Consider the following 20,315-nt stretch of genomic DNA (forward strand, 5'->3'; position numbering starts at 1 on the left):
ATTCGACTTTAGATAATCCGGCTTTCTGGAGTTGTAAGATGAAATAATTTACTTTCATTATCTACATCAGCACTAATAACCAAGTAAAACAGATATATATTTATTTATATATGAACATTAATAGTGTCGTCTTAGCTGGGAACTGGTTCTGTGTGTGTGCGTGTGTGTGTGTGTGTGTGTGTGTGTGTGTGTGTGTGTGTGTGTGTGTGTGTGTGTGTGGTAGTATCGGATGTAGAGGGGTGTTTGTGCGTGTGCAGTCGTGCATAAACAGCTCTATTAATGTGGAAGAGGAGGCGAGACGTCATGGATCAAACACACACTGCAGTCAGAAGTCAGCGTTGTACTTTTACTATCAGCCAGCTGATTGAGCAGTACTGCTTGTAGAAGCAGTGTAGAAGTATCTCAGTTCTAACAGTAGTAGTTGTTGTGGCTGTCATAATTAACAGTCCTAATAATAACAACAACAGTATTATTAACAGAAACAGCAGCAGTTTGTTTGCAGGAGGAGTACTCAGATGACTCCATCACAGGTAAGACAACATATATTATTATATGTTTTAGTTTTCTGGGGGATTTAGAGAGTTAACGGTGGAGACATCAGAGAGATGAGGTTCATGTTCAGCACCTCAAACCTCGGAAGAACTGATTTGGACAAACTGGATCACAGAGCAACAAATAGCATAAATACAGATAAACATGAGAAATGTTTAAGATGATTTAAAAGGAGTTAAAGGAGCGTCACTGAACACATCTGTAGTCATAAAAACCATGATACAAGTCACTGGAAGTAGAGCTCAAACTTCCCCAGATGCTGAACAACCCTGCAGAGAAAATATAAAATTGGAAAATATGCCAGTTTGTTTTATGGCGGGTCTGTCAGCTACAGCCACAACGTATCCTCATTCAACGGTTCGTATCTTATCTTTGTGCATTGTCCTACTAATGTCCAGCAACACGTGTCAATTTCTGCTCCTTACATGCATGCAGTCTTTTCAAAATAAACTTCCGTCTTCACAGGAAACTACTTAGTTATGTTTAGGAGAAGATCGTCGTTTGGGTGAAAATAACACTGGAAGTAGCGTAACTTAAGTACGGAAGTTACAGGTCCACAAATTTCATGGTAATTAGGTGATAATTAGCAAGCATTTTAAATTTATTTGGAATTACTACCAAATAACCCCAATATTTACCTCAAAATTGATCAAAAATGACTTTATTATAAACAGGATTTAATAATGATATGCTAAAATAGCATCTAATTGTTAAAATAGGGCCCTCAGGCTTGAGAAGTGGAGGTGGTAAACTAATAGAAAACACTTCTGATCAGGCACAAATCTCACCATTGTGTGACTTATTATCTACACAGATGTATCCTGGTAGCTAATGTCATAATTCAGGGTGATTTTTAAAGAAATTTCAAATGAGTTATTTGCTAATAAATTAAATGTATTATTATATTATATTATAGTATATTATATTATATTATATTATATTATATTATATTATATTATATTATATTATTAAATTAAATAAAATTAAATAAACTGTACATGGTCCCTTTTAAATAAAATAAATAAATAGATAATAAATATAAATTAATTAAATGTATTATTATATTATATTATATTATTAAATTAAATAAATTTTAAATAAAATAAATAAATAATAAAAATAAATGATCATCTATTGTGTAATAGCGGAATATAAATATTAAATAATGTTTATATCCTTACCCTAGAACTTACATGACCAATAAATCAACGTTGATTTCTGGTTTCACACGGGACATGAACATCGGTGCATTACTTTCTCGTAGCTACGAACGGTGTTTGTGAACAATATTTCCCTCTGAGAGGTCGTGGTAGTACTCCTGTAAAGTACCTCATCTTGAGTAAATGTACATCTCACATCTGGATTACGTTTATCTGAAGTTTTATTTATGGTATCTCCTTTTTCTCTTCTTCTTCCCCTCCTTCATCTCTCCGCAGTAAGGCGATCTCTTCTAGCCGCACTAAAGGTCAAAGGTCAGGAGGAATTAGTAACAACAGGAAGTGTGTATGTAACCGATGAATCTTTAATAACACCGGCAAACTGTTCTGGACGAAGGATTTATCCGTTTAGTGTGTGTGTGAATGATTAAGAAGTTATTGAAGAAATTGATTTATTATTAATAAGATTATGAAAGCCAATAATGACGGCTGATTGCATTATTGATTAGGCCAGATAAAATGTTCCACAACACTATTATGAGATGACGTAAGACTGACACACACACTTTTCCATCCCTCCCGTCTTCATCATTTTATTTCCCCGTCTTCATGTGCACATGTTAAAGAATGTTTTTGTTGATGTTAAACTGCTGATGCAGTTTTAAAAAGCTCTTCCTGTCCTCCAGATGTCGTGGCGTTCGTCTTTCCGCTGCTCAAAGTTTCGTCACGTTTTCGGGAAGCCGTCCACCAAGGAGCACAGCTACGACGGGGTGCCAATCACGCGCAGCGTCCACGACAACCACTACTGCTCAGCCAATCCCTGCTTCATCGCCGTGGTGACAGAGTGCGCCGGGGGCGGGTCCTTTTTAGTCCTGCCCATCCATCACGTGCGTAGTCCTTCATAGTCCTCATATCCTCCTGTTGTATGGAGGACAGAAACTGCCAAAATAATAAATAAATAAATAAATGACTCGATAAATAATAAAAATAAAAATAAAATATAAATAAAGAAAGAAATAAAGAAAGAAAGAAAAAAATAAAGGTAAAATCATGCAGAAATACTTAACTAAATACATGGAATTTTGATAGTAAATAAATACATTTAAAACAATTTAAAAATTATAAATACATTTAAAAATAATGAAATAAATTAAATAATAAATAAACAATAAATAAATAATAGGACAAATAAAATAAAATAAATACAAAGGTAAATAAATAAAGAAGCAAATTACAATGGAAATGGTAATTTATATACAATTTTATCAATTCATTAATGCCTACATTTATTTTTAATATTATTTTTGGTACATTTAATTGCGTATTTATTTATTTATCGAGTCATTTATTTATTTATTTTCTTTTGGCCAGTTCTGTCCTCCATACTGTTGAACACGATAAAAGATAAAAATGGGACAAAAGGAAGTAGTCGTTGTATGCACTCTGAAATCTAAAAAGAAATGTATAAAGAAAAGAGTACATAAATAAATAAGTGTGGGGAAATAAATAGGGGGGAAATGCAAAGGGAAAATTATACATAAATAAATAAATGCATAGCTAAATACATATAATTTCATAATAAATACATTTCAAATAAATAATAAGTAAATAAATAAATACATTTAAAAGGTAATAAAAAGTAATTAATTAATAACTGAAAAAAAAATAAATAAAAGGAAAAATCAAAAGAAAACAGTACATAAATAAATAAGAGTGGGGGAAATAAATAGGGGGAAATGCAAAGGAGAAATCATGCATAAATAAATAAATACATACAATTTAATAATGAACCAATAACAAATAAATGCAGATGCAAATGTAAAAAAAAACAAATAAATAGATAAATGAGAAAATTAAATACAAGAGTAGACCGATAGGGGAAGCTAATTATTTACCTTTGTATTACTTCCCCTATCGGTCTACTCTTGTATTTAAAAGTAAATAATTAAAGAACCTAATTAAAACAGAAATGTCAATTTATGTCACATTTTCAGAATTAATTAAAGCCTACATATATATTAATACTATTTTTGGTACATTTAAAAACTTATTTATTCATTTATTGAGTCATTTATTTATTTATTTTTTATACAGTATAACCCTTCAAATTGAAGTCAATGAGCTCTAGGTGGTATAATTTATTTTTATCCTGCTCTCTCAGACAGGCAGGGTGGACCCTCAGCACCCGAGGGTGTGCGGCCACAGTGCGAGGGTCCTGGACGTCAAGTGGAACCCGTTTGACGATCACTGCATCGCCTCGTGCTCAGAGGATTGTACTGTGAGTCGTCACCTCTGTGTGTGTTCACATTGTTTCAGCTGAAACGTCAACCCAGTACTGTACGTGTGCACGCAGGTGAAGATCTGGGACATCCCGGTCTGTGGCGTCCAACAGAACCTCACCAAGGCCAGGAAGACTCTGATTGGTCACTCCAGGAGGGTGGCGCTTATTGAGTGGCATCCGACAGCTGAGAACCTGCTGCTTAGCTCCGCCTACGACTACAAGGTCAGGATCCTCATTGGTCAGTAGCGGCGTCGGTCAAAGACGTCACTCTGACACCTTTTAACATGAAGTGAACCATAAACATTATTATATTGTACTTTTGTTATATCTTTCTACAATACTGTTCCATACTGCAACGTACAGTATACAATATTCAATCAATTTATGGAGTCATAGAAGAGACAAAAAAAAGGAAAATAAATAAAAGAATAAATAAGTAAATAAAAAAATTAGGAAATATAAAGAGAAATAAATACGATAATAAATAAGTACATAGAAAAATGTGGAAATAGGAAGAGGAATAAATAAAAAAAATAAAAAAAATTGTAAATATAAAGTGAAATAAATAAAATAATAAATAAGTAAATAAAAAAACATGTAAATATAAAGGGAAATAAATAATATAATAAATAAGTAAATAAAAAAAAATTGTAAATAGGAAGAGGAGTAAATAAAATTATAAATAAGTAAATAAAAATGTGGAAATATGAAAAGAAAGAAATAAAAGAATAAATAAGTAAATAAAAATATGGAAATATAAAGAGAAATAAATAAAATAATAAAAAAGTAAATAAAAATGTGGAAATATAAAATAAATAAAAGAATAAATAAATAAATAAAATGTGAAAATATAAGATAAACAAAATATTAAATAATAATTATAAGTTTTCATTTATTTTCAAATTTATTGGTTAGTTAATATTTCTGTATATATTTATATATTAGAAATATATATTAATTCTTTGCATATAAATACTCTATTTTTCAAGTCTTCAATAAATCGTAGTCCACAAACCAATGGGTCACTTCTTATATTCAGTCTATGCCTCTAATGTTGCTGGAAGTGGAGTCTCAATTACTTTTTCTTAAAATAAGATATTGCTAATAATTTCATAATGATATCCTGCAGGTGAAAAATGGAGCACATCTGTGTCTTTAGGTCTCGTAAACTCACCGTCAGCGCTGATGTTGTCTCTCTCGTTGCCCCAGGTCCTCCTCTGGGACGTGTCCCAGGCAGGTACCGTGCTCAGGTACCCGGTCCGGGTGGTCCTGATGCCCGTCCTCCACCGCTACCCGTCTGACGCACTGCTGCTGTCCGTCAGCTTCAACAGCGACGGCAGCCGGCTGGCGGTCACGTCCAAAGACAGACGGGTTCGAGTCCTGGACCCGCGGACGGGAAGGATCCTGCAGGTGTGTTTCTGAAGTGATCGTTTGGTCTGATTGAGTGAAAACAGAACATTTGGTAATGATGTTCCTGCAGGTGTCCAGCAGCAAGTCCCACAGAGCCAGTAAGGTTTTATACATCGGAGGGTTGAAGATGCTTCTGTCCACCGGCAGCTCGCCCTGGAACCACAGACAGATCGTCCTCTGGGACCCTGTAAGACACACATTCCTTTAAGCAGGAAATCCAGAGGAAGTATTGTCTGTGTCTGAGTTTGTTTGTTTGTTTGTTTGGCTGCAGGACGACTTATCTGAGCCGCTGTATGAAGAAGACTTGGACGGATCAGCAGGAGTCCTCTTCCCGTTCTACGACCCGGACACACACATGCTCTACTTGGCTGGAAAGGTCATACAACGCACCACGTCTACCCATAAAGCTTTGCAGCTTGGATTGCACCTTATAAAACACCATATATGTCTTGTTTTCAGTTTGGTTGTTGATGCACTCAAATATTTTTTTCTCTGCCTATATACACTATTAATAGGGATGCACCGATACCACTTTTTTTCAGACCGAGTACATGTACTTACATTTGGTACTCGCCGATACCAAGTACTGATACGAGTACTTCTCTGTGCCAAAAGGCCGTTAACAGCCAGCTGGAGGGTGTGAGCGACACACGGCAGGCTAAGGAGTCCCGCATACGAGGCGGTGCGCCGCGACCGGCTCTAGTTCGGCTTGGAAAGGCTCGGGGCTCAGGTGCTTCCCGGGGCCGTGGATAAAGTGCTCGCTGCGCCATCTCTCCCCGCCGGGGAGGGACGGGGCCCCCTGCTCCCGGTGCGACTGTCAACCCGGGGCGGACTGTCCTCAGTGCGCCCCCAACCGCGTCGTGCCCCCAGAGTGGGGCTTGGCCCACGTAAAAGGCGCCAGGGGTCTGCGGCGATGTTGGCAACCAACCCGACCCGTCTTGAAACCAAGGAGTCTAACGCACGCACGAGTCAGAGGGTGCAAGCAAAACCCCGTGGCGCAATGAAAGTGACGGCCGGCGCTCACCGGCTGAGGTGGGATCCAGGCCGGCCAGTCTCGCCCACACTGTCAGGGAGGTGTAGAGTGAGCGCGTACGATAGGACCCGAAAGATGGTGACGAGAGGTTAATGTCACGCTGCCGTAAAGTGGTATCGTACATGACCACATTATCGGACCCGATACCCGATACTGGTATCGGTGCATCCCTATCTAGTACCAAATGTGCCCTTAAATTCCTTACCTTAGGGTGACGGGAACATCCGGTACTACGAGCTGAGCACTGAGAAACCCTACATCAGCTTCCTGACGGAATACAGGTCTCTGCTGCCACAGAAAGGACTCGGTGAGATCAACACGCTCTACAGAGGATGTCAGAACTCTAGCTAGCTGTCATAGTGTAATGTAATGTTCCCCAATGACCTTTGACCTCTTACTTCGCTTCAGGGGTGATGCCAAAGCGCGGCCTGGACGTGAGCGCCTGTGAGGTTTTCCGATTCTACCGCCTGATCGCCATCAAAGACCTGGTGGAACCGCTGTCGATGATCGTACCACGAAAAGAGGTCAGCGTGACACGTTGATGTCGCCTTCCTCATCATTATGTCACTGAACCTAAAGGTACCGTGTTCTCCTCCGTCCGTCCAGTCAGGTGTTTTCCAGGAGGATCTGTACCCAATGACGGCAGGAAACCAGGCGGCCATGACGGCTCAGGAGTGGCTGTCGGGGATCAACAGAAGTCAGTGACGCATTAGTGAACAGATACACGCCTGTAGTTTGTGATCCACCGTTAACCGCCTGTCCTTCATGTCTCCATCAGGCCCGGTGCTGATGTCTCTGAATCCTGGGACTCAAGTAGCCAACCCTTACCCAGAATCCCCTGCTGAGAAGGGGCTGGTGAGGCAGCTGAGCTCCCTGAGGTTCCAGATGGATCCGGCTGTCGATGCGATGAACAGGTCCGACCTGGACTTCATGGAAGAGGTAGAACCACGTCGGCAAAAAGCCGTCATGTCAGCGAATTAGCGCCCGTACTGTAGCTCTTATTTACAGCGAAGCTCAGCGCGGCTCAAAGTTCTGTCCAGATGTTTTGTTGCCGTTGTATTGAACAGCTGATCATCTCTCTCGAGGCCTTCCTCGAGGAGCAGCTGGCCTACCAGGACGCCAAATACCCGAGGGAGGTGAGCGATCTGTCGGGGTGGCAGCCAGACGAGACACAGATCCCGCTGTGGACGTACTGCTGCACGCCACACTGCTGTGAACCCACAGAGAGGCCGCCGCCGACCACCGAGAGCGAGGTGAGGCTCCGACACGTACGAGAGAGAGATTACTGAGAGTCTCTACGTCCTGCAAACAAACTTTTTATAATTTCAGCTCCTGCAAGCGTTTTACAGACAACAAGACGAGATCAGAGGCCTGAGAGAAGAACTCAATGACAAAGACGTTAGTATTCAAACACAAACACACACATGGCAGGAGATATGGAGTCACGGGAATGTCATAAAAAAAAGAATAAATCTGTCTAGTAATAATAAAAAGAAATGTGGAACTATAAAGAGGAATAAATAAGTAAATAAAAAAATGTGGAAATATAAAGACAAATACATTAATTAATTAAAACATATGGAAATATAAAAATGCAATAAAAAAAAGAATAAATGAGTGAATGAAAAATGTGGAAATATAAAGAGAAATAAATGAAATAAATAAGTAAATAAAAAAATGCAAAAATAAAATAAGTAAACAAAAACATTTTGAAATATAAAGACAATTAAATCAAAATAATGAATAAGTAAACAAAAAAATGTGGAAATATAAAGACAAATAAAATATAAAAGAAATATTCCAAGCAGTTATTTTCACATTTATTTCTGTATATATTTACGTAATAATGGTTTTAATATTATTATAGTATATCTTTTTTATTTATTTATTTTCATATAATGTAATTTATTTATTTGTATCCTTTTATTTTTCCTCATTCTTTTCCGTATTTCCAAAAGCGATAGGGATTAATGTTTTTTTTAATTTATATATATTTACTTATTTATATTTCCACATTTTTTATTTACTTATTTATTCCTCTTTATATGCCCAAAATTATTTTCTTATTCTTTTAAAGAAGTATTTATTTATGGCACTCCTATGACTCCATAGTAGCCAACATTTATACTATAAATGCATTGAGCCTTTTGGACCAATCAATATCACAATTAATTGTTTATTTGTCAGATAATTGGCATCATAAGGCTATTTAAAACTCTTAGTGATCAAACAGTGATGTAATGTTTGTTGTATAGACTTTGTGTTTGGTGTGCAGGTGAGGATCGCTCAGCTGGAGGTGGACATCAAAAACACCAGAAACAACATGAGGGCAACCTTCTGATTCAACCAGTCAGCTCTCACGCTGCCGTTTTAACACTGGACCAAACAAACTGCTCAAAACCTCCAACAATTAAAGTAAACACATCTGACATCTCTGACGTATTTATGGTGTTTGTGTTGCCACTTTTAGCTGGTCAACATCTGGTCAACAGCTGGATGGCGAGGAGTCGCCCCCTGCTGGCTGTTAGAAAGAATGCAGAAGTTTGAGGCACTTTGAGTTCAGCAATGAGCTTAATGTGAATATACTGAGACAAAAGGCCAGAGAGGAGACGAGACGCCAGGAGCAAAATGTTAAGATTTTATTTACAAAGTCCTTTTTGTGTGTTTTTTTTTGTTTGTTTTTCCTTTAACTTACAGAAAGTAAAAAAAGAAAGAAAACACAACGTCAACTAGTCAGTGTAAGTGTGAAGGATCAACTGGATCTCTCTACTGAGCAGGAAGAGACATGAAAGGAGAGGCAGAGAGAGAGAGAGAGAGGTCAGGAGGGAGAGGGAGAGAGAGAGAGAGAGAGAGAGAGAGAGCGAGAGAGTGTCCCCAGACAACCATACAAAATTAAACAAAAACAATTTCTCTGAAAAAATATTTCTTTTAAAAAGCTCTGTTGGCAAAAAAGAGAAAACACAGTTTGCCCTGAGCGCGCTCGGCCTCGGGGGGGAGGAGGGGAGGAAAGGGAGAGGGCGGGGGGGCGGTGGAGGTTTCACTACGTTTGACTGTCTGTTGATGACATCACAGAGTCTGTGATGACATCATAGCTGCTGGTTCAGTCCCAGAGGGAAGATGGTAAACAAAGGAGGGAGAATTTGGTTTTATCTTTAGCATCCCAAAAGCGCCATTACGTCCCGCGAGCCCTCGTCCCGTCTCCGTTCCACAGACACAACTTTGTCTTCATGTGTTCACGAAGAACACATTGAGAATGAGTTAACCGAATATTACCAAACAAAAGTTGAGTTTGAGTGTTTGTGTGGCTCCGTGTGATCGAGATATTCATGATCTAAAAAACAATAAGTAAAGAAAAAGTATGTTTTGATCAGTGAGTAACTCAAACCTCCAGGAAAAAGTTATATCAAATGTTTTCCCGCCTTTTCTTTTTGAGCTTCTTTTCATGACTGGCGATGCGTTTACTTCTCGTTAACGGAGTAGGAATTTGGAGTTTCATTTGTCACAAAGTTCCCCATCATGACACCTGATGACTTTATGTCCTGCGACTTATTAAAAATAACTTTACAACGCACTTCACGACCACCAAAGGCCTCTTTTCCTACATATTCTCTGACACCAAAAACAATAACCAACTGAGTTTAACCAGCTTATGTGAAATAAATCTTTTTTTAGTCACATACATTTCTGAAAAAACTGTCCAATGCCCCTCTGGATTTTCTAATAGGTTCATTAATCGATCCGACAGAATGTTTCTGGGTAATTAACGCGGTAATGAAGTAATCATTCCAGCTATTTCCCAAACAAAAATGCCAAAAACACTCTCTGGTTCCAGCTCGTTAAATGTGAGGATCTCTGCTGTTCTTTGTTATATCTGATAGTTTACTGATTAACTTTGGGTTTGGGGCTGAAAAACTAAAAATTTGAAGACTTCAATTGAAATTCTAGCGGACATTTTTCACATTTTATGACATTTTATAGACAAAAAGAGACAATAACCGTCCAATCACTCCATGACAAAAATGTGCCGTAAACACACAGATGCCAGAAAGTAATCAACGTTATTCATCGGTGCTGTTGAGGAATATCTAGGTGATAATACGGATTTTAAAAAGCCTGAACTTCTTGGAATCGTGACAAACTTTTGCAAAAGAAGAAAAAAAAGAAGCGTGAGAATATTTTTGATAAATTAACGGTTGCCGTTGGCGACGGGTGTTTGGGCCTTGCAGGAGGAGACGAGGGCTCAGTGGGAGGTTTCAGAAATGCAACGCAGCCCCAGGAGTTGACGATGGAGTGGAGGGGGAGGGGGAGGAGGAGGAGGGGCGAGCGTTGGTGGGGAGAGGAGGGTGGGGGGGTCACCGGGCGAGAGGAGAGGTCAGAGGGGTTTGCGGGGTCTTTGTGGGTCCTTAATCATCTTCTTCATCATCATCCTCATCTTCAGGCTCCCTCTTCCTCTTCTCTCCTTTGGCCGGAGACGAGTCCTCGTCTGCAGAAGAAAAGCCGGAGAGGTTTAACAACAACAAAAACAACAACATCATAAATATATATAAATAATATATATAAATAATACATATAAATAATAATAATATATATATATATATATAAATCATTTATATAATATATATATATATATAAAATATATAATAATAAAATATTCACATTTAAGAAGCAGAAATCAGCAATTTTTTTTTCTTTAAAAAATGACTCAAACCGATCAAAATAGTTGTCGATTAATTGAATAGTTGACGACTAATCGATTATCCGTTGCAGCTCTAGACTTTACCCCACAAAAAACAGGATTTCTCACCATAAATTTAGTTTGTTTTTAAACAACAAGCTGTATATTCTCATCTTTGTGTTAACTTTTTATTTTCTTTAAATTATAACAATTCCTCCTAAAAGTAAACAATGTTTCCCGTTAAAGTCCCGTTAAAACAAAGAGAATAAAAAACTAAATGTTTAAGCTGCACACAGCTGACAGAAGTAAAGAAACCACGCAGTTACTGACCGTCATCGTCGTCATCGTCATCGTCGTCATCGTCCTCGCTGTCTACGTCTCCGTTCACCTCGCCCTCCTACAAAGAGAAAAAGTGCTTGTTGAAGGTTTTTGTTGACATTGAAATTCATGAAACTCAACAGAAGCTAAAAGTCTGATGGAAATCCACCTAAACATTCATTTAAAACAGAATTACTACAAAATACAGAGCTGCAGTATAACTGTGTTTTTGTGTAAGTTGGAACGAAAGCTACTTTTAATGGCTCTAAAAACAAAAAAACAAAAAAAAACAGTCTTCTAGAGGTTTTGAATGAAGCGTCAAGTATCGGTCATCATATTTTATGACGCCATTAGCCTAAAAATAAATAAATAAATAAATAATGTACAATGAACAATCACGTAATGGTGCTGTTGGGCCGCCCCGTGACTACATGTGCGTTCGTCCTTTGCGTGCAGCAAGAGGGAGAGCAGTGAAAATGTTGTTTTTTGAAAGGCTAAACGCCAACAAATACGGATTGAAGCTGAATATTTCGTTAGATTAAAAACATGTTGGGAATTTTAGGAATGATTACATCCATCTTTTTTCAATACATTTTGATTTTTGGACGATCCAACGCTCTGGAGTTATTGGAAATCGCACGAGTCAGACTCCTACGCAGCCGCCACTACAATCCAATTCTACAAATAATATACTACTAATAATATTAGTGTAGCCTGATCTTTATCTGCAACTGTGCACAAATACCAGCTTTAATACCAGCTTCAGACTCACCTCATCACTGTCATCATCATCGTCATCCTCTACAGCCACTACGTCTTCCTCATCCTCTTCTTCCTCATCCTCAAAGTCCTCCGACTCGCCCTCTGGAATACAGAGTACAGGTGAGTTGTCTGAACGGGACGGCAGCAGAAACATCACATCTAAATCTATTATTTTCTTTAAGTGTTGCTTTTACCCAAACCCTCTTCGTCATCAGTATCGACTCCGTCTCCCTCGCCGTCGGAGTCGGACGCCTCGCAGTCGTCGATGTCGTAGCCGTCCAGGTAGGTGAGCTGGGGGAGGAGCTTGAAGATGGACTCCCTGTAGTCAGCCAGGTTGGTCACCTCGCAGTTAAACAGATCCAGACTCTTCAGCTGGGGCAACTTTTTCTGGAGGGGCAACAGAGTTGATCAGAAATCCGTTACTAACAAGTCAAGTTTACGTTTGAATGTAGCGCACATTTTAAAGGAATGTCCAGCAAATCTGCAGAAAGGGGCTACGAGGTGTTGGTGTACAGAACGTGTGTTTTAGAGTCTGACTCCACCCACCAGCGGCTCCAGGGTGCTGATGTCTTTGAACTTATTCCCACTGAGGTTGAGGTGCGTTAGGTTCACCAGCCGCTCGGCCAGGACCTCCAGACCGCCTGATATCCTGTTGTCACTCAGCTCCAACTGCACACAGGAAGAAACAGGAAGATTGATTTTACTTAATGGTGAAGCTGAAACAATTAGTTGATTAATAGTTAATCAAAATAATATAATTCCTTTATTGTCACTGCACAAAGTGAAATGAAGTAGCAATCCTGACGGTGCATACATATATATATCAAACAGTAATACAAATAAAGAAGAGTTAAAACTATATATTATAAAGAGAAAATACATCTTTGCCTGACCTATAAAAACAGTAAGATGTTGCACGTTTGCTGAGATGCATTGACTCTAAATATAATGAATAAATACGTACAAAGGAATATAATGTACAACCACATTTAGAGTAATATTTCTAATTTGGGGCTGTATGAATCAAAAACAATAATCATAATCACTTTGCTACATAGAGATTTTTGATCACCATTATTGATCACAACAACTAGGGATCAAACTTCTTCATTATTTTTAACTAGGGCTTCAACTAATGATTATTTTCTCATCGTTTTGGCTATAAAATGTCAGAAAATATTATAATTTCTCAGCGTCCAATGTAAAAATATAAAGTTCCTCAGTTTAATGTCATTTCTGACAAAAAGTAGCATCAAAACTCTCACATTTGAGAAGCTGGAACCAGGGAATATTTGGCATATTATCCTTGAAATTTATCAAAATAGTGACAGATTAAATTTCTCTATATCAATTTCTCGTTTTCCTGTGGACGTCCTAACATAAAAAGTGGCAGGAAATAACAACAAGGATAGCCTTGATAAGCAGGAGTTTGTGCAGCCATATGTTCATGTTAACATCATGCATTTGTTTTCTACCTTTTCTTTCTGAAACTGTCCAGTCTGAGTGTGTTCTAGTTCTCGTACCTTTTTGAGTTTGTCCAGTTTGGGGATGTCTGCTACACTGGTCAGGCCCACGTTGATGAGGCTGAGCAGCTCCAGGTTGGAGAACTCTTCTGTGATTCCTTCGATCTTTCCTTCGCCGGAGCGACAGTTATCCAGGACCAGCTCCTGGACCTGAGGAGGAGGAGGAGGAAGAGGAGGAGGAGTTAGTCCGGTGTGGGTCATAGACAGGCCAGACACAGTATCAATCAAACAATAACTCTGGACAAAGCAAGTCATAGTTTTTTATAACCAAATTAAATAAGATACCCTCCTTTTTTTCTTAGATTTGAAGCTGTGGTTTTTATCTTTTGACTGATTGTTGGCGCATACAGCACCGCTACACAGAGATCTGTTTCAAAATGACTTTGATTTCTTGATTTGACGATTGCAGTGTCAGTATGACTAATTCAGATAGTCATTTAACGAGTATACACTCTGCTGCTTGGTGTTAAAAAGAAAAGAGTCTCCTGAATATGCAAGATAGACGAGGGGTGAAAACCACAGAGATAGCGGTGCAAAATCACCATTATATCAAACATATTAAGACTATGGGCTTTATTTTAGTGAGTCGGAAGCACCAAAAGCCGACATCATTTTTTAAACTTGATAGCTTATTCTTTCACCAGATATTAACTGACTTATATAATGATGGCAATTTAATTTGACAAAAAAAAGTCATGTTCAGCTTTTGAACATTTTTTTTTATCAAATGAAAAAGTAATTTCTCACAGTGCAAAAGCATGATTAATTTAATATATTGAAACTCAAGTCTTGTATCCTTATTAGGGCTGTCAAAGTTAACATGTTAACGCAAATTCTACTAATTTCTTTCATGCAATCAATGTTTCAGAGCTAATGAATCCATCGGTACCACTCATGTCATACTAGCTTAATAACGCTCCAAACTTGTGCTAAATTTTGGCAAGGAAAAATCTGGCAAGGCCATTTTCAAAGGGGTCCCTTGACCTCTGACCTCCAGATATGTGGTTCTATAGGTACCCACAAGTCTCCCCTTTACAGACATGCCCACTTTATGATAATCACATGCAGTTTGGGGCAAGTCATAGTCAAGTCAGCACACTGACACACTAACAGCTGTTGTTGCCTGTTGGGCTGCAGTTTGCCATGTTATGATTACAGCATATTGTTTTATTCTAAATGCAGTACCTGTGAGGGTTTCTGGACAATATCTGTCATTGATCTGTGTTGTTAATTGATTTACAATAATAAATATATACATACATTTGCATAAAGCAGCATATTTACCCACTCCCATGTTGATAAGATAACAAAGAAGAGTATATGTATTTCATCAGTGGGGTGGATTTGTGGAATGGGTTAGGTGATGGGTTGAAGCGCAGCACAAATATAAATCACTTTAAAAAGCTATAGAAAAAAGATATATTTTTGAGAGTTATATGGTTGAGGAAGAGTTGTGATAGGAGTTGTGTTAAGGGTTGGTTTATATCTACTTTTTTTTTTTTAACTCTGGATGGATATGTGGGTTGTAAATAAACTTGGGAGAGTTTATATATTATATTATCATTCTATGATGTATGCGTTAATAGAGGAGAAGTGAGAAAGGGGTAGGGAAATATAAGTTTTACTTCTACCTACTCCTTTTCGGACACTATTACTCTTGTTTTGTTTGTTATTATTTTGTATCTGTTTTTATGTTCGAAATAAAGTCATTCATTCATTCATAACAGTATTAAATACTTGACAAATGTCCCTTTAAGGTTAATTTTAAAGAGATAAAAAATGTGTGCTGGACCTGGAGATAACTAGAGCTGCAGCAGACAATCAATTTCATTATCAATTAACTGTTTGGTCCATAAAATGTCAATTTATTCACACCTGAGAAGCTATAACCTGTTTATTTTAGGCATTTTAGCTGTAGCACTAAAGTTGCTGCAGCCTTTTAATATAAATTAAGTCGTCAAAACATCATTAAAACATTAATATCCACCCCAGAGGAGTCCTTTACACTAGTGTCCTAGTGTAAAGGACTCATGTGCAGCTTCATGTTGGAACGCGGCCCGACTGAACTCTCTGTTTATAAACTCCCAACACATGTGACGCTGCTAAGCTAACTCTCTGTTAGCTCACTAATAACTCCTTTAATTCACTATTATTACATCTTTTATTCACTATTATAACATCACACCACAGCCACATGAACAAACCCAACAAACCACACGTGTATAGTGTTTTAAAGGGACTAATAAAGGCGTTTAAAGCACAACAAGCACATGAAGTAGCCTCTTTAAGCTAACTAGCTGCTAGCTACGCGCCCTTAGTAGCACGTTAGGGCCCCGACTAACACCTGGAAGAGTGCAGGCAACAACAAGCAACAACGTCCATTTAGAGTTATTTAAAACGTATAACCTGAATGCTAATGCAGCTATATTAAAGTAGGGTTGTAGTTGTGTAATAATATATAAAGATTTTACGTGTTTTAAGAGTATAAGAGGTAAAAACAATGACGCATTTCCTGCTTGTATTAAAAAAATAACGTGACAAGTCATTTTTTACGTTTCTAACCGTTTTAACTGCTTATTTAACGATTATTTTAAAAACATGAGTATATAAATGCTTCAATAATAATAATAAAGCGTAATATGATGTTTAAATTGTGTAAACGGTTATTTAATTTAGATATAATCCGTGTTATAACTTCTGGATTCTAGATATTAGACGGAGCCGAAAAGACCCGGATGTGTGTGTGTTTCAGTGCTCAAACTTGCAACTCTTTGCTGCACAAAAAGCAGTTTAAAGGTGATTATTTAACGGTTTTTAATGCATTTTAGAGCTTAATAAGAGAGAGAAGGGTTCACTTCAACATGCTGGGTTGTTAAATATTAAATAATAGCTGATTTAAGTGCTTAAATACACATTTTTGAGCAGTTTTCGTGGAGCTGCTGCAGCCATGTGCTCTCTCCGGCCGGTGCGCCACTAAACGTCTTCCGATAAACAACAACAACACATTAAAACTAAAAGGGTTCTGTAACTCACTTCCGTCGGCGACCGGTGCCTCAGCTCTAAGGAGACCCTCTTCTTCATGTCCATGTTCCTCTGGTTCTGGCCTGAGTTCGGGTCTTTTCTTTTTAGCGATGCTGAAATTAACTTTGTGTTTCTCCTCCTCGGATCCTTCTTCTCCTCTCTTCAGTATCAACACGCGGAACCAACGTCAAGCTAGGGAGAGTATAACCGGAGCACATCTGGGGGAGGACTTCAAAATAAAATTGTCACGATGTCAACGGAAGCAAAAATTAGGCATTTTTACACTATTTCCCATTCAAATCTACATTCCAGGGTTCAACATTGCTTTTCGGGCAAAGTGGGTCAGAAATCTACTTTATTCCCGTAATATAACGACTTTTTTCTCGTAGAGTTACGACTTTTTTCTCGTAAAGTTGCGACTTTTTTTCTCATAAAGTTATGACTTTTTTTCTCGTAAAGTTACGACTTTATTCTCGTATTATTACAACTTTTTTCTTGTAAAGTTTTGACTTTATTCTCGGAATATTACAACTTTTTTTCACGTAAAGTTCTGACTTTATTCCCGTAATATAACGACTTTTTTCTCGTAAAGTTACGACTTTTTTTCTCTTAAAGTTATGAATTTTTTCTCGTAAAGTTAAGACTTTTTTTCTCGTAATATTACGACTTTTTTCTTGTAAAGTTGCGACTTTTTTTCTCATATAGTTATGACTTTATTCTCATAATATTATGACTTTTGTTCTCGTAAAGTTATGACTTTATTCTCGTAATATTACGCCTTTTTTTTCTCATGATATTATGACTTCTGTAAATCTCAGATGTTTTTTCCCTCAATGTGGCCCTAATACTCCGTAGTACATTGTCTCTTTGGCCCTCACTGCATTAGACTTATATACTATATACTTTGACTATAAGCTGTGTTATCTTCATCACAATGATCACATGTTTTGCGGCTCTAGACAGATTTATTTATTTATTTTTTGGGCAAAAATGGCTCTTTTGATAGTAAAGGCTGCTGAGCCCTGCTCTATATAGTCAAATATTGCTGTTGAACATATAGGGGGGTGTTTCATTAAATACTTTTATTTTGAAGGTAAACTATTGTGTTTCCGGTGGTGCTCTATCTTTCCTGTTGAACTTGACGCAGAGAGTGAAACGTTCCCGTGTCGTGTGTGAAAAGTGGGTCAAGCCGTTTGCTGCTTTTAAATGCCCTCGAAAATATCACAATTCAACTTTAACGACCCTAACAAAATGAATAAAACAAATTTGAATTTCACAGAATACATTATGTTTCATTAAAACAGTAAGTCTATCACAAATATGTTCTAAAAGCTTATATTTTAACACATTTTTAATGCAAATTCCTCTTCTTCACTCTTTATTTTTACATATAAACATCTAGAAACAATAAAGATAAAATACATGCATCATTGGGTCAATGTTTATATCACATCTGACCTAAATAAGACTTGATTTATATGAAAAGTCATATTTTGCAGCTGGGGAGCTATAAAGTTCGAGTTTTCATGCAGCACCTGAAGGCATCAGATGTAGATTTGTAAAAGGAGGGAAACTGCAGCCGGAAGTGAAGTCTCCACAGCGCCTCTGGTGGCCATTTTGGCTCATTACACACAAAAACACTACATGGATTCAATAAAATCTAACTACCATTTCTACTGCAGAGAAATGTGGGTAGTATTTAAAGCTAATTCATTTATAATCACTTCATCAAAATGAATGCATTCAAATGAACTTATTTATTTAGTTTTAATTTTAATTAATTAATTACTTAATTACTTAATTACTTAATTAATTAATTAATTAATTAATTCAATGTATTTAGTTTTTTGGCTCATTACACACAAAAACACTTCATGGTTCAATAAAATCTATCTACTATTTCTACTGTAGAGACCCACAGCTACTGACACTGAATGGGTAGTATTTAAAGCTAATTAATTTATAATTATTTCATCATAATTAATACATTCAAATTAACTTATTTATTTAATAAGTTCATTTTAATTAATTAATTACTTAATAAGTAATATTAGTATTAATACCACAGTATAAAAATTAGCCTCTATGTTACTGCCAGTAGCCTCGATGTTTTTAGATAACACAACCTTGTAGATAAAATAAACAATCTTTAGAAATAAAGCAGCACTTCTCATAAAAAAAGAACATTATTTTTTTGATATTAAAGGCCCAAATAAAATGTCATCTATCTATGTGTGAAGAACAGATTAGAAGAGCCTTGCCGTCTGCAGAGTTTGTCATAGTGTTAATTCTTTATTGTCATTACATTGTAGATCATCTTCACGACAAGCAGTTATACATACAGTGGTCTTAGATTATATCATCGTCCAGTACGAGGAGAGCAACAGTTAGAGTTAGTATCACAGCGAAGTTTTTCCATTGACCACGCACCCCCCCACACACCCAATAAATCCCTCCATCCTCCACATCATACACCAATGTATTGACAATCGTTAAATACAAGTGCCGAACCAATAAATAGGACGCAGGAATAAATAAATAAATACATATAATACATAAATAAATAGCAACAAGGTGTATATCACATACACACATGTAGCTCACCAGAAGACACCAGGTCATAGGCATAGGGGTTATTTTATGCAGCCACAAGGCATTAGAAGTATAATGGAACGGAGCCACCGGCCAGACCGAGGCCACATTATCGTAGTGCAGACGGTAGTTGGTTTCTTTAAAGCAAAGCAGCCCCGAGAGGAAAAGTAGTAATCTCATTGGTTCTGTTCAAATTTAGTGGGTGGGGCCTTAAAAAAAACGCAAAATTTGGCTAAACTGGTAAATTAACTAACTGATATTTCAGAGCCATGGTCGGGGCCATAGATTCTAAGTTATTGATATTTCAGAGCTATGGTCGGGGTCATAGCTTCTAACTTACTGATATTTCAGAGCCATGGTTGGGGCCATAGATTCAGAGCCATGGTCGGGCCATAGCTTCTAATTTACTGCCATTACAGAGCCATGGTCGGGGCCATAGATTTTAACTTATTGATATTTCAGAGCCATGGTCGGGGTCATAGCTTCTAACTTACTGATATTTCAGAGCCATGGTTGGGGCCATAGATTCAGAGCCATGGTCGGGCCATAGCTTCTAATTTACTGCCATTACAGAACCATGGTCGGGGCCATAGATTCTAACTTACAGCCATTACAGAGCCATGGTCGGGGCCATAGATTCTAACTTACTGATATTTCAGAGCCATGGTTGGGGCCATAGATTCAGAGCCATGGTCAGGGCCATAGCTTCTAACTTACTGATATTTCAGAGCCGTGGTCGGGGCCATAGATTCTAACTTACTGATATTTCAGAGCCATGGTCGGGGCCATAGATTCTAACTTATTGATATTTCAGAGCCATGGTCGGGGCCATAGATTCTAACTTACTGATATTTCAGAGCCGTGGCCGGGGCCATAGATTCTAACTTACTGATATTTCAGAGCCATGGTTGGGGCCATAGACTCTGAGCCGTGTTCGGGGCCATAGATTCTAACTTACTGATATTTCAGAGCCGTGGTCGGGGCCATAGAT

At 37.7% G+C, this 20,315-nt stretch overlaps 2 protein-coding genes across 5 annotated transcripts; one reads left to right on the plus strand and one right to left on the minus strand.

Moving 5' to 3' along the window:
• Positions 1 to 291: 291 nt before the first annotated feature.
• Positions 292 to 8,846, plus strand: LOC119481837 (coronin-2B-like). Of its 4 annotated transcripts, none has more exons than XM_037759105.1 (15): positions 292 to 530; positions 1,989 to 2,055; positions 2,396 to 2,596; positions 3,871 to 3,987; positions 4,063 to 4,212; positions 5,200 to 5,400; positions 5,471 to 5,587; positions 5,672 to 5,776; positions 6,644 to 6,740; positions 6,842 to 6,957; positions 7,040 to 7,130; positions 7,212 to 7,372; positions 7,519 to 7,686; positions 7,763 to 7,831; positions 8,709 to 8,846. In XM_037759105.1, exons 3-15 carry the CDS (start codon positions 2,396 to 2,398, stop codon positions 8,772 to 8,774), a joined length of 1,659 nt encoding a protein of 552 aa, XP_037615033.1. In that variant the 5' UTR covers positions 292 to 530; positions 1,989 to 2,055; the 3' UTR covers positions 8,775 to 8,846. The 4 variants fall into 4 exon arrangements, with proteins under 4 accessions (XP_037615033.1, XP_037615032.1, XP_037615030.1 ...); XM_037759104.1 differs by having other exon boundaries at positions 1,989 to 2,024; XM_037759103.1 differs by lacking the exon at positions 1,989 to 2,055 and having other exon boundaries at positions 309 to 414; positions 489 to 530.
• Positions 8,847 to 9,050: 204 nt separating this feature from the next.
• Positions 9,051 to 16,924, minus strand: LOC119481873 (acidic leucine-rich nuclear phosphoprotein 32 family member B-like). The gene is made up of 7 exons (XM_037759186.1): positions 16,745 to 16,924; positions 13,712 to 13,861; positions 12,735 to 12,857; positions 12,383 to 12,575; positions 12,199 to 12,290; positions 11,439 to 11,505; positions 9,051 to 10,916 (listed from the first exon to the last, which is right to left on the minus strand). Exons 1-7 carry the CDS (start codon positions 16,796 to 16,798, stop codon positions 10,837 to 10,839), a joined length of 759 nt encoding a protein of 252 aa, XP_037615114.1. The 5' UTR covers positions 16,799 to 16,924; the 3' UTR covers positions 9,051 to 10,836.
• Between the last annotated feature and the right edge of the window lie 3,391 nt (positions 16,925 to 20,315).

Source organism: Sebastes umbrosus, chromosome 22 (genome assembly GCF_015220745.1).
Source record: "Sebastes umbrosus isolate fSebUmb1 chromosome 22, fSebUmb1.pri, whole genome shotgun sequence".
Lineage (NCBI taxonomy): Eukaryota > Metazoa > Chordata > Actinopteri > Perciformes > Sebastidae > Sebastes > Sebastes umbrosus.